Below are 14,914 nucleotides of genomic sequence, written 5' to 3'. Positions count from 1 at the left end.
CCCAATATGTATTTTAAATTGCTTTAGTTTTTAACTTCAAAACTTAATTCAGATTGAAACTTAATCTCCAGCATTTTAGAGGTCCTAGGCAATGACTTATCATACAAAAATGATTTGTAATACTTAAGTTTATTAAAATATCTTGTTTCATGTTAATTAAAACAGAGCCTGCCGTATTTCAGATTATGTTGCCCAAAAGGGTTCTTTTCAACATTCCATAATCCATACATTTTGAACAGATGAAGCATCACAAAATAAACATATGCACATTTACTTTCAAACAAATTCAATATGAATACAGTATCTACAGTGCTTTAAAGTATAAATTATTGATCTACCATCACAGAGGAGATCAAAAATTGGAGAACGAGTCACACAGCACTGAAGAAAGCAAACCACCTCTTCAATACTGAAGTTGTTTTAATCTAAAGGGGAGAAAGAAAAAGCAAGAGGTCAGACTGAACAGTAACATACAACGTTAAGACCATCTAGTTACTTCAAGTTTCTTAAACCTTAGTTTAAGAGAGATCTGAGTTATGTGAGATAAAAACATTTTGTCTGTGATGTAAAGAGAGACAGGCAAAGACTTCCAAAATTACTGCTTGTACAAAGAAGTCCAGTTCTTTCGTACAAAATGCATATATTTTAGCCCTTTAGAAATCCAAGGAGAACTAGTTTGTGGTTGTGCTGTTGTTGGGTTTGGTTTTTTATGTTTTTAGTAAGAAAACAGCAGTACATGTCTGAAGCTCAGTTTCAAAGGTATGGAAGGCAGAGTCCTTTCCAATGCCAGCCTTTCCATTGGAACGTGTCCATTCCACTCAATACCTAGACCCCAATCATTTTGCCATTAGGACAGCTAGATACAGTATTTCAAATAAATACCTTGAGATCTCTCAGCTAATATGAGACACTAAACGGAAGCGAACACAGTGACCGTTCCACATGGGATGCACTTGAAGTTGACTATGATCTGAACCAAAGATGGTAACTTTTGTTTGTACTTTACATCAAGTGTGTGAGCAACATGAAATCGCAAATCGTTCAATTTTCACATTTCTGTTGGTTCTATCTTCAAGTCTCTAGTTTACAAAAATGTAACAGCACAGCTTAAATTTAGCAAACATGTACATGACCCAAGCGTTGTTTTGCTTGCCTCACTGCTCCTTGCTGCAGCACAGAATTACCTTAAGCATCAATACCACACAATGCATCTACTTGAATCGGATCTTTCACTGATTACCAACAAACTGAAGCAGACAATGTTGCTTCCAATGTTTCCAAGTAAAGAGAAGTAGATGAAGCAACAAAAATATGAATCATCACCTGCACTTGTTCAATTTTTAATTCCCTTTCAAAATACCTTCCCAAAATACCAGTCACCCTTCACTACAACCTCCACAAACTAACAGAGCTGTGTATTTAGTGCCCTTTACCTTAAGAGGCTTGGATCCTAAAATTAATGACTCTGTAGCTTAGGATGCCTAATATTTGTAATCTTTCCCCACTTTATTAAAAAAAAGTGAGCAGTATCTTTTTTTTATATTCATAAAGAGACTGGGTGATCCATATTTACTGCAAATGGGTTAACTAGAATGACAACTCATAAACTGGGGCTTTGGTTATCCACTGCAAAGTTTGCAAGTATTTAAGTAAACTTTCTATTTACCTTCTCAGAAGTTCTTTTGGTGACAAGCCTGTGGTGTCTATATCACTAACGCTGTCACTGCTGTCATCAGTGTCTGAGCTGCTGCTGTCTTTTTCTGATTTCTTATTCTTGTGTTTCCCTTTGTTTTTCTGTTTCTTACGTTTCTTTTTCTGTAAAAAGAAGAGAAATAATCCTTGTATAGTTGTGAAAGACTTGGGTTTTTCTGAAAGGCAACAACAGCAAAAAGCTGATTTTGGTGTAGACTCCAAGCTTAACTGAAACAGAACACTTAACTCTCTTAAACTGCTTACACTGAACTAAAAAATACATACCGAAATCAGCCATTTCATCCCAAGCGCTCAACCCTCCCAAAATAGAAATTTCACTATTATTATTTGTATACAAGCCTTGAAGTATAAGCAGTTCCCAGAATACGCCTGACATCTTCAGTGTGCAACATTAAACAACCCGCAAGATACAATCTGTAGTCACGCCGTATATATGGAAAAAGCAGCATCCTACTTGGAATATTTTCTGTTCTGAAGTTCAGGTTTCAAGACACCTGAGAAACTCAGTTGTTTAAGTTGTAGCTCCAGTACATCCATTTTCTACAACCTAGCATAAATAATAAAAAATTTGACTGGCAGATCAAAGAATCAATAAACTGTTTATTTAAATTAATTACCTTTTCCTTTTTGTGTTTGTGTTCTCTCTTGGTCTTGTGTTTCTCTCTGGTTTTCCTACGTTTTTCTTTCCCACTAGGCCCAGGAAAACTTGCTGGTTCTTGTTGCCAAGTAGGGCCTAAAGCACAAAGCAAATGTGGAAACAAACCAACCAACCAATCAAACCAAAAGGGACAAAAAAAAGGTAATTTAACTATTAAATTATGTATTAAGTTTAATCTAATAGAATAGTTTGAAAAAAAATACAACAAAAAAACACTAAAGCTTTTAAATGGAAATGCAATGTCTAAAACTCTTAACTGCAACCTTCCTAGTGTAATTAAAAGCCTTTGCAATCTGTTATGAAAAGAAATTGCAAGGCTGGTCCTATATTTTCCCTACCTTTTTTTTATCATTGCTTCTATAGAACTACTACAAAGTTGGTACACAGGCAAAGAGGCTCCTGCTACTGGATCATAGCACAATAACAAAGCATTTGCTGATGTCAGTTTGACACAACACAAGCATTGAAGGGGTAAACTGATTGTTCACAAATATTTTTTAAAGAGAAATACTATATATCTTACATACGACTTCAATGCTCAGAATTTACCCACTAGAAGTCTACAGAATCTACCAGAAGAAAAAGCTGGAGGCAACTTTGGTCCAAATTCCTCTGATGCATCCAGTTCCTGCTTTGAAGTAGGCAACAAAGAAATCCCAGCATCGGTTGTAGCAGCCACGTTCTCTATGAAAAAAGAAACCAAACAAACAACAAAAACTTCTTATTTGAAAGGAAACTAAGGTTACAATTTTTTGAAGAAGTGTTGAAGAAAGTTACAGGAGGCTTTCTAAAAACCTCTAACTGATCAGCATCCTGTATCTCTTTGGCTTTGGCCAACTGGATAGTTGACATTCTGAAACACTGGTGTGTTTTGTTTGGTTGGTTTTTGGTTTGTCTGTTTTAAAACCAAATTGACCTTTTACATTACTAATTAATTTATCAGTGCATGTATTTGCTTTGATTTATTATCAGAGTACTACTTTTCCATTACTTAAAATGAATAAAAGGCTCCACAAGATGTATAAAGTCAATATACACTAAAAGTTAGATGTTAACAGAACCAACTGTGACAGTAAGTGTATTTCTACTATAAGCTAAGCTAAGTATTTCTACTATAAGCTAAGCTAAGCATATTGAACATTTTGTTAATTTAATGACATCCTGAAAATATGGGAACTTTTTACAACTAGCTTACTAAATTTTACTACGTAGGATAAAAGACACATGACAATGTAAATAATACTAACATGCAAGGCCTTAGTCAGTGCTGTATTATTCACGTTTACTACATGCCCAGCTCCACCAGTGCCAGATGATCTGCACAAGGGCACAGCACTGTCCTACCAGTCCTGGAGTATTTGATTCATAAATGAAGCTTTTACAACATATTTCTAAAAATGAACATCCATTAAGTAGTACCTTGTGCATTAGATGAAGAATTGTCTGGTAGATCAACTTGCTTGGTGGTTTCTGTATCTACAACCGAAGTCACTGGTTGCTGTTCTTCATCACTCTCTTCTTCAGAGGACGACGATTTTTCATCTGATGAACTCACAAAGATGGCCTTAAATAAGTCCATGGACGGTCTGCTTTCTTCTTCCTGATCCTTATCTTCATTAGCTACCTGCAAACCAGCATCACAACAAACTGTATTTAAACACTAAAATAAACTAACAATCTCTCTCTGGTAAGTAATAAATTAAAACAAGCTGATATGTATTTACAACACACTCAAATACCACAATAGCTATGAAACACACAATCTTAGGAACTGCTAGTCTAAAGTTTGAAACACTGTGAAATTACATCAACATCCTGTAAAGGGTAGTGCAATTTGTGCTACATAGACATTTGAACATAGATCCCCAGATACTGTAAATTCTAATTAATTAATTCATACTTCAGTTATACAGTACTGAATTTAAGCAAAAGGAAAACATCACCTTTCTCTCCAAAGTATATACCTTCCTCCATTCAAAGCAGAAAAAGACATATTCTGTCTGGGAGCAAAGTGGGTGTAAGAGAGTCAATTTAACTCCCAGACTGCAGAGCTACATTTTTTCTTAAGCTGCTATTTTAAGTACAGCTGTACTTGCTGTCCTCATATGCTGTGTTTTACATCTCACAGTTATAACCTCAAAGTTCTCCAGAGTACAATCTCACATCTTTCATCCTGACTTGGCTCTTCTGCAAACTGATCTGTATTAAATCAATGTATGTATCACCAAACCTTATTTCAGGGTTGTGAAGGTTTACAGCTATTCAAACATGGTTGTAAACTCACCTCAGTGGGAAGAGTTTCACTCGGCCCAGTTCCACGTTCTTCTGTTGCTGGCGCTGGTGGCTGCTGCTGAGCATCAGCTTTTGATCTCGCAAGACTAATGAATTCACTGATAGAATCCTTTTTCTCCTTCTCTTTATCTGACACATCCCATCTTGAAGGTTTCTTTGGTTCTAAAAGCATCCCAAATATTTAAATCAGTTGCATGCCAAATTATCCTGTATTTCATGGCCTACTTGATTTTAAATTACTCTGCTTCTTCAGTATAATCTGACATTTTTAAACCTTTCTAATTAATATCTGACCTATAAAGGCTTTCTGGGTAGAAGAAATCAGCATAATATCATGTACTTCAGTTTTTATGAATTACAAAAAAACCAACCCATAAACAAACAAACCCAAAACCAACAAAAGGTGGGTAAGTTCTTTATGACAAAGATGTGCTTTTTCTATACTATTATCTCATTTATAGCTAAATGAATAAAGAAACAAACTTACTGTTGAGACTGTTATTCTGTTGGATTTTTTCATTTGGTGGTTGAGTTACAGATGTGGTGGGTTCAGGCACAGTTAAGAAATTAAACACAGAATATTTGTCTCGTTTCACTTTCGGTAACCCAACAATCGAAGAACTAGTGGGAAATAAAAATGCTTGTAGGTTATTGTTTTCAACACAGAAAAGGTTTCAGATTATCTACAACAAACTGAAACACCCACAGTAATCCTTAAAACGCTTCCTGTTTTGTCAGAGGTCACCATGGCACAAATAAAGACATCAGGCAGTTCTATATTACATCTATTATGACACAAAAAGCGAGCATCAAGCCAGATTTTCCACAAGCATATGAAAAACTCTGAATTTTCAAAACGCGTTAAAAATATCAGTATCAATCATCTTACTCAGGATATGGATCAGGAACATTAAATCTTTTACACAACAGCTTTTCAGGATGCCATTCAAACTTGTCTCTTGTGAGTTTACCAAACATGTTCATCTTCACAGCAGTTTCCTTATCATCAATATCACTCTGAAAAAGTCAAACATTTATAGCTGTTAAATAACAACTCACTGAATTGGCTATTACTGTTTTGAGACTTAGAACAGGACGGAAACACAAATATTTAAGCGTAGTTTAACAAATCACCGCTTTGGACGCAGTGAGTATTTTCAAAGATTTAATAAATAGAAGGGTAACAAAACATTGACATTATATATATAAAAGAGTTTTAAAGAAAAAGAATTTGTAAAGCCAGGGCTAAGGCAGCAACTGCAGTTCCAATGTACTAAAAGACTGTAAACAGTATGTACCTCTTGGTCCCGTGGAACTTCTACTTTGTCAACATCATCTTCATATTTAGCCCGAGTAAACCTGGATGACAGTGTTGAATTTGAGGATTTGTAGAACATTGCTGCACGGAAGAATTCCTCTTGTTCTCTTCCTCGCTCCCATTCTGTCATATTTGGGTCTAAATGATGCTCCAATGTATCTCCTACGAGAGGAGGAGAGAAATGCTTAGTAGAGATGATAGCTTACTGAGGTCTGATGCTTTCCAAACAAAAAATAAGATAAAAAGTAAACATCCTTGCAACTATTTGATGAGTATTTAGTTTAAGGATAGTATTAATCTCAACTGTGTTATTCCTTGGTAAGCGGAGGAAGTTTTTCACGACAGCAAGAGTGATACCATTTGCCAAATGCAAGACAGATATTTTAAATGATTTTACTTGTAATGATAACTCCTTACTCATTACACTCTAAGGAACATTCAATATACTTAATGTATTTAACAGGTGTTTAAAACAAAAAGTATAGTCCAAAGCTTTATCAAACAACTAAAACAGAACAAAAGAGTTAACCAGTAAGTAAACCTGGCCAGGCTTTGGTAACCTCAGAGAGCTTTCTGGTATATAAAGTGCCTGCTGAGAAATACAGAACTTGGACACGGGTTTTTGTAACCAGTACAGAACCTGTTTAAAGCAACTGGTTCACATTTGCTGCTAGAAAGAATGGGAAATAAAACGAGCCAAGCAAAAACACTCTTGCAAGCAGAATCTTAATCATTCGAGTTATTTCTGCATTTTCACCATTATGACTAAGAAAGCACTTGCAGTCATAAGAGGACACTCAATTTTACACAGGCTAAAACTCAGTCCTGAACGGAGGAACTCAGGTAGTCTGTCCCAGTGCAGTAGGCAGGAGAGGCTACTGACCAGGAAATCTTTTTTCATATAGTGAAAAGGATTATTTTAAAAAATCCTTAAATAACAAAGCTGGGTTTTCTACCGGACTCTATACCCTTTCCTCTGCAAAACTTTGCTGGTGCCCATTTTCCTCTTCCCCAATAACCTCTTTGTTTTATAAATTCAAAACCACACTAATCCGTATTTTATTTTAAGACAATCTAGATTCATTTGCTGCTGCTCATCTCCCTAGATCAGATTTCAGCTTTTTATGCCTTACAGAAAAATCACAGTCTTGCTGACACTTACTGAGCAGTTTTTCTGAAGTCAACTCAACTAAATATCAGTAAAAATTTATTTTAGTATTGGCCCTAAAAACAAGTAGAAGAAGAAATGCTGTGGAGTTCAGGGAGAGAACTCCTAGTGAACACAAAACGCATCAGAACCAAAAAATGGGAAGAAAAATTAAAAAACAGAAAAATTAAAATGTCAGGATTAATCTGTTACCTTTTTCTCCTTGTTTAAGACTTTTCACAAAGTTTTCGTATCTTTTTTGTTTTTCTGGATTTTTTGCAAATGGTTTGAAATCACTAGAACCAGCATCTGCTAACTGCCCCCCCAACAACATTTGCCATTTGTGAGAAGCATCAGCTGGGGAGGCTGGCTGGAACCTGCTGTTTCGTGGCTGCTGAGGCAATGATTTTGCTTTCATTTGTTGTTCAGATGCTTGTTTCGCTTCTTTGAGTCTTTCTCTATCTTTCTCAGACAGATATTCCAAAACGGATGGAACTGGACCTAAAACAAAGAAATAGAAATTAAAAATCACTGCAACTGTTTCTGCCACTTTAGTGGAGGAAAAAAAACTACCATTATGCATATACATTTGGAGAAAATGAACAATAAACAGTATATATATAAGCAATAAGCAGTCTAATGGCAAAGAAGGCAGATAAAAATGGACCTCTATTGCATCTTTGATACTCTTTACCACATATTTACATATTATTTCATAAACTTTACTATTGTAGATAAAAATGTAAACCACATTTACAAATTAACTTTTTAGTAAATTCACATGTATTTCAGTGAAACTTCATTTTACAAGGAAAAAAGCCTCATAGACTACTATGTTGTCTATTCCTAAGGCCACAAAAAAGGGAAAAGAAAAACCAACACAACAAAACACAACACCACATGTACTTTGTCTTTAAAAGATTTAAGTCAATGAAAATACAGGTAGATACGTCAACAATTAATCTGTTGAGACAAAACTCAATGTTAAGGTATTCTAGTTAAGTCAACTAGATTTAGTATGTTTATATAAGAAAAGAGTGTTCAAGGCTAGACCAAATTTTTACTGTTATACAAACAAAGAGAAGACCTGAAACACAAGCACAGGTGTGGTCAGATGTATCAATACCTTTTAGACCCGTCTCTCCCAGTTGTTCCCTCCTCTGAGCCGCATTCAAAGCATGCCTGCCTTGTTGTGTCATGGCATCCTGAAGTTTTCCAGTCGATTCCTCTAATGCCTTCTGTAAATGGTAGTTTTCATTCCCAGCTGCAATCACAGGTCGAAAGTAATGGACTGGTCTGTAATTCCGCGGCAGGTCAGGTGGTGGATAAATCTTGGTGGGGGAACGACAAAACAAAAATCCACTAAGAAAAATTCACCTTTGTATTTAACACTTACAAACATGTTCCAGAAAAAGTCACCTCAATCTAAAAATTCCTCAATTTACATCTCAACAGTAGAAACAGATATTATTATACAAGCTATTGATTCTTTTAGGCCCACCCAGTAAGTGGCATCATAATAGGAACTTTGGGAACAAACTATTATATACGAAAAACAAGAAAACAAGCACATCAGGCCCCAGCATTTTCTCTTCATTTGACGAGAGTCTTAATATGCACTGCTTTTACTTGAGAAAATGCTCTTGGTATTGCTTAATATTTTTTTAAAGCAGAAGTCACCTGATTCAATCAATTAATCTGACTATTAATTACTTCTGTGCTTGCTGTATTTTAAAGTTTTTCCAAGCCCTTTTCCCTCACATTCTTCATTCATGATGTTACTTCAAAGGTTATCCCTGTGCTTCCTGTATGATGCAATTTTACATAGCATACAAATGTTCTTCCTTTTTCTTCATTAGAAAGAGGACCGTGTCATACAATTGTTTGTCATTCTAATTTATGCAAATATATATGCCACAAATTATGCAAACTTACAAATAGGGCTAAAAAATTAACCTGTGACCAAAATAGTGAATTGGATGAAGTACAGGGCTTGATTTTTACAGTAAACCGAATATTATATCTGAAAGATCTAGAAGCAAAAGATGTGCTTTTTTTTTAATTTATTTCAAAGTTAAATCAAACCATTCCTCCAACTCTAAGCCAAATAACAGTGAATAGCATGGAAGGCATTTGTTCCAAGTCCGTATATAGGCAAATTTTAAATTCATCCAGTAGTCTAACAAATTTTACCTTTGTCTTGAATAGCCTTCAACACTATAATTTTGCTCATTCAGCAATCTTTATTGCTGACCAGAACTTTTATTTTTAAGAACATAAAAAACACTGAGCAACGGTGAAGTCCATACAGCTTACATGTCAATTTGCTGATATTATTCTTAATTAAAATATATCAATATCTGCTTACCTTGCTTGGAGTTGATGATTTTGATGCCAAGGAAAAACCATCCAAGATTTTGCCTATATATTTCACGTCTCTATCAGATCCTACAAAATGACCATAGAGCTGGTCAATATTTAAAACACGTATGTTTGGCAAAAAGCATTTTTTCTGAATATTTTCCATGTTCAATATATTTTATGGAGCATAACTGTAGTAAGATGAACATGACTAGTATTGAAGCAACAGTACCACTACCGCATGTAGCTACTAACACCACAAATGCCATTAATTGTGTGCAACTAACATCAATAGGTACTCTAGAAATCACTACAGTATTTCAGGCACTTGGAAGTTGCACTAAAAAGAAAGTGGTATCAAGATAAAAACTTACAAACGTTATTTGAAAATATGCAAGTATATCTAAAAAAAAATATTATCTTTTCAAGTACTGGGTCATATTTTGTAGCCATGATTCATCATCATTTGTTTCCTTCAGTGGAACTGAATGTTGTATATCACAAAGCAACACATACTGTCCTCTTAAAAATATAAATTGGGGGGTTCAGCCTACAATGGGATTAGCAGAGGGCTTTGGAAATTATTTCCAGATTTGAACACTTCAATATAGAAGGAAGACTAGAGGAAGTTTCATTTATCAGGGCTAGAAGATACCAGTCCACTGAAAATTAAAAAATTTGGAAAGCAGAGATTACACTTATGTCCCAAATACAAATTACACTAGCTCTTTAGATAGAACTATGGTTCTTACTTTTTTTGGATCTATACTGCTTAGGTGCTGTCCAGCCATACAAGCCATCTCCAGGTTCCTCATCTTTGAGAACTGTATCATATTTTGATAGTGTTTCAGTTGCATAAATATCATCGTCTTCCTCCTCTAAAGCTCCTACACCAAAAGCCTAAAATGTATTTTAAATAAAAATAATCAGAATTCTAAAGTATAAAAAAATACTTTGAAGTCACATGTCAAAACACATCTACATATATATCCATCTATATCATACAAGATGTGCAGTGTACATATATACACTGGAAAAAACGTACAGCTTCACAGAAAAAAGTGCTACCAACTAGTGAAATAAAACAACAAAACAAAAACAAACAAAAAAGAGCCATTGCCAAACACAAAAGCAAACAAATTCCACTCCCTTGGCAGGGAGGGAGAGTGAGTTTAGTCTGTGCAGGATGACAGCAGCCTAATTCCACAAGGTAACATTTGCAGTCTGACTAAGAGCAGACTAAGTTCTCAAAAGGAAAAAAAACAGAAGTTGGCAGAGTGAGGCATATTATAGTTCTCTTTGACAATATTGGTAAGTGATTTTAGGATTTGCCTTTATCTTATATGAAGTTAAAAATAAAGCAAAAAAAAAATCTGTTCTCAAACCACGCTTAAGATTTCTTACAATAACTCTACAATGACTAGGTGCCTTCCACAGAAGAAAAATCAACATTTATTTAGCTTTTACTGCATTAATAATACAACACACTCAAAAGTGTCCTTACCTGACCCGTAATACCGAGTTTTCTTCCTTTACTGTGTCTCAGATCACCAAGTAAATTGCTTGTGTCTTCAGAACCATCTGTGAAAAGATTCAGGTGTCCTCTTCCAGACACACCAAACAGAGCTTGTGAGGGGTCCAAACCCTTATAGCCAAGTCCATGGACATTCTCTTTTGGAGTCAAATCTACGGGCATTACATCTTTCGGTGCAAATGTCACATTCTCTGGCTGGTATTCATCCTCTTCATCCTTGTACAAAATGAAAGTATGCAATAGTAAACCTGACTACAAGTTTTGGATGTTGAGTTTTTACAACATTTAGTTAACATGAGACTAGGCAAGTTTGCATTTCCTAAATCACATGTGAAAATATGTATGAACTACGCCTGCTTACGTAGCAAAATAATACATTTAGTTACATTAGAACCTTTCTTCACAATACGCACAATAAATTTTAACAAAGCTTAGAACTGCACGTTAAAATAGTGTTCAAAGACATCAAAGAAGCGTTCGCACGCATTCTTACATAAGTCAAGCAACAACTTTTGCCTGTTCAATACCTCAGAACCCTCAGACAGTCCGGGTGGTAACGCACAACCATATATTTTCACTGCAGGGTCTGTAAGGGACATAAGAGGATCATATTAAATTATGGTTCTTTATTAAATTTCTCTAAGATTAGAGAACCAAACCAAATAAAAGGAGACTTAAAAATGAACTTTCTAATCAGTCTATGAATGCTGAATTTGAGTTAATGAGTTCAAGAACTTCACTGAACTTACCAGGTTTCTGCCTGCGTGGCTTTCTTTTGACTCGTGGTCCAATTCCTTGTCCTTCTTTCCAGCCCATTTTTCGTAACAATTCAACCCCAATTGTTATTCTAAGAAGAAAACAAAAACCAACAACAAATTACCTCAAACCACATTTTTAATATTTCTCGAGAAAAAATATACATATGTACCATTCAAAATAATGTTTTTATACCCTGCTTTAAAATCAAATCTAAATATATCAACACTTGCATACACCCAACATCCCAGTTTGTAAATGTTTACCTGGTACAAGTCTGCACAGACAACACAAAAATCCAGCGGAGGCCACTTTGAAAGTGTAACACTGCAGATCTTCCAGTCTCTTTCATGGATTACTGTGATCTAACAACACTTTTTTAACAAATACAACACTTCTAAGTGAAAGGAATTGTTTGGTTAACTTTTATTTAAAATTACTTACTTAGATGGTCCTATCAAATCATCAAATGCGGTGGTTCCTGGAATGGCAGCAACTGCTCCTGCAATCTGTCTGGCTTTCTCTTTTATTCTGTCTTTAGCTTTGGATGCAAAATCATCTGTCGTTGTAATATCTTTTGGTGCTATCCCAAATTCACTAAGATCCTGGAAAATACAGACAGAATGGAAAAATTAGATTAAAAATGTTTTCCTCAAATGCTTGTTTACTGTAATGTAAATAAAAAAATATACGACCCTCATATTGGCTAAACTTTTAAAGCAGTTTATACAGTTGTTCTTTCAATAACTTGCACGGTTGTATTTTAAACAGCTCCAAAAGCACTTGTATTTTCTGATGGAGAAAGTGAAAGGGTTGAATTATTGGGATTTTTTATGATTGAGATTACAGGACCTTCCTAAGGGAATCTATGAAATATCCTATAGGACCTAGCCGTATAACACTGTATACAAGAAGGAACCTTAAAGTTACTTCCATTTTCAGTAAGTTCTTCAGATTTCATCACCTGAAAACTCGCTGTCATGACAACTACTTCCAAAAGATTCGTATTCCTTTTTAAATTTACCTCTTCATCCATGAAGTCTTCTGGTCCAAGAACGGTTCTGTCTGCTCTCTTCTGCCGTGACGATACAAAAGCGGAAGGAGTCCATCCTTTAAAGAAAGTACATATTTAAGTAAAATACTGTAAACTGCAACATAATATCTGAAAACAATTCAAACATTTCAACATTACACCTTAAAGATACATCAAGGGAACATCTACAAAACTGCAGTCCAAAAAACTCAAGAGGAAAGACCCTCAACAATACTGTTTCATCTATTTACAGTATAATGAATAACACAAAAAAAAATGCTTTATGACAGTTAATTTGTTTTCACTAACATTACATTATGGTAATCAATTAACCCTTCCCAGAAGACAGGAAAATATCTAACCTTCCTTTGTACCAACAGTGTTAAAGTAACCAGCGGAGAAACCACCAGTAAATGCTCCATGGAAACGCTGATATCGTCCCTTTGCATCTTTAACAGTCTGTTCTTGAAGAGGAACCGGCTTTTTAATTCGTTCACCTACAATCAGATAGATCAGAAACTAAGTCACAACACTGTATAAAGAACGGACTCTCCACTTGCTCCAGACGCCCTTTCTTCCTTGTGATTAAGAACTGGATCAAACAGCAGCCACTCTGAAGAGGAAAGCATCAGCAATTCACATTTATTCCCACCCTAAATATCTGTATACATTGTTGATGTACACTGCTAAAGTAGAAGCATGAAGTGTTCAAATACAAATCCTAAATTCTAATGAGTTCTGAGAACACTTTTTTGCCTGTGAAAAGCAACTTTTAGTTGTTAAGTATGAAAAACCCCTAACAGGATTTCATCACTTAAGTGACTGTGTTGAGAAACTGCACCACATCAGACATATCCAAAATGGAAACAAAACACAGAAGCTGTTGACTTTGACATAAACGTTTGCACCTTTAAAAAAAATATTTATAAGAATGAAGTGGCACAGGATCAGGAGTCACAGCTGTACAGCAGTCCTTGGATGATGCTGTGTCTGTCTCATGAATATTAGTGTAGGATGTCCGCATTAGTATAACTACATACACTTGAGCTGTTATACTCGAACTTTACCTTATTTTTTTGAGGTCTGGAGAAAGGACAGAAAGAAAAACAAGTGCCCTGCTCTTACCAGCCCAGTGCACGGCCCCTGGGGTGCCCCAGGCCCACACGCACAATTCGGTGCGGTGCTGAGGGGCTGCGCACTCCGCGCCCAAGGCTGCTTCACCCCGCGGCCCCTCGCCCAGGGACGGCGCCAGCCCCCCGGCACAGGCCAGCACGGCTGCCAAGGAGTTCGTACAGCAGGAGAAAGGGGAGGCAGGTCTACACTAGACCCACACACCACAGCTTCCCCCAAGTGAAGGCCGTAAAGAAGGAGACAGCAGCTCCGCCCGAACCGAACCGGGCAGGCCCACCTCAACACCCGGCCCCAGCGCGTCACGCCGTGCTGCTCCCCAGCGCCCGCCACAACGCATGCCGGGGTACCGAGGAGGAGCAAGCGAACTGCTGGGGGTCCCTTACCCTCCTGCAGGGGCTGCAGCGCGGTCCCGTAGCTCACCACATCCTCCTCCTCGCTGTCACCCGACTCGGCCGCCGCCATCTTGCCCCGACGGTGGCTCGCGCGGGACGACGTTGCGTCACGTGAGGGAGGCGGAGCCGGGCCCGGCGGGGGCGGAGCCGCGGTGCTGCCGCTCGTCCCCGCGTCCCTTCAGGGGCAGGTTTGTTCCAGCGCGGCGGCTGGCCGGGCTACCCGGCCCCCGGAGCAGCAAGTACCCGTCCCGGTCCCCGGAGCGGAGGGTGTTTCTTACGATAGAGCGGGGCGGGGAGCGGAGCCTGGTCTGGCCGCGCCACCGGTGCAAGAGCTGACAAAACCCGGCACTCCAGTGACCCCGCCAGCCCTTGCGGCCCGGAGAAACCTGTGAAGAAATTTGCAAAATGCTGCCGTGTGCTGCTGCAAATCAGTGGTCCGAGATGTTGGTGTGTTTAAAAATTGGTAACGCCAGAAAATGTGAGACACTCGATAACCCATTAGTGGCCCCGCAATCAACTGCCCCGCAATGTGTAACGTGCCAAATCTGGCCCCCCGCACAGCACCTGGGGCTGAGGAGA

General features: G+C 37.4%; 1 protein-coding gene across 1 annotated transcript; it reads right to left on the bottom strand.

The window, feature by feature from the left end:
• Positions 1 to 110: 110 nt before the first annotated feature.
• On the bottom strand, positions 111 to 14,519 carry GPATCH1 (G-patch domain containing 1). The gene is made up of 20 exons (XM_013371149.3): positions 14,327 to 14,519; positions 13,175 to 13,309; positions 12,804 to 12,889; positions 12,224 to 12,384; positions 11,773 to 11,870; positions 11,551 to 11,609; positions 10,994 to 11,239; positions 10,242 to 10,389; positions 9,497 to 9,576; positions 8,255 to 8,459; positions 7,342 to 7,629; positions 5,962 to 6,143; positions 5,553 to 5,680; positions 5,151 to 5,284; positions 4,656 to 4,825; positions 3,791 to 3,995; positions 2,945 to 3,055; positions 2,331 to 2,446; positions 1,667 to 1,815; positions 111 to 425 (listed from the first exon to the last, which is right to left on the bottom strand). The coding sequence occupies exons 1-20, from the start codon at positions 14,403 to 14,405 to the stop codon at positions 404 to 406; spliced, it is 2,802 nt and encodes a 933-aa protein (XP_013226603.2). The 5' UTR covers positions 14,406 to 14,519; the 3' UTR covers positions 111 to 403.
• Between the last annotated feature and the right edge of the window lie 395 nt (positions 14,520 to 14,914).

Source organism: Columba livia, chromosome 13 (assembly GCF_036013475.1).
Source record: "Columba livia isolate bColLiv1 breed racing homer chromosome 13, bColLiv1.pat.W.v2, whole genome shotgun sequence".
Classification (NCBI taxonomy): Eukaryota; Metazoa; Chordata; class Aves; order Columbiformes; family Columbidae; genus Columba; species Columba livia.
This window is presented reverse-complemented; position numbering and strand designations above follow the sequence as displayed.

Coding starts and splice junctions, on each gene's coding strand:
- GPATCH1 (XM_013371149.3), bottom strand. CDS start 14,405: ATGGCGGCGGCCGAGTCGGGTGACAGCGAGGAGGAGGATGTGGTGAGC. Junction 12,890..13,174: donor CACTGTTGGTACAAAGGAAG/GTTAGATATTTT, acceptor CTTTCTTTAAAG/GATGGACTCCTTCCGCTTTT. Junction 3,996..4,655: donor GTGAAACTCTTCCCACTGAG/GTGAGTTTACAA, acceptor GCTGGTTTGCAG/GTAGCTAATGAAGATAAGGA.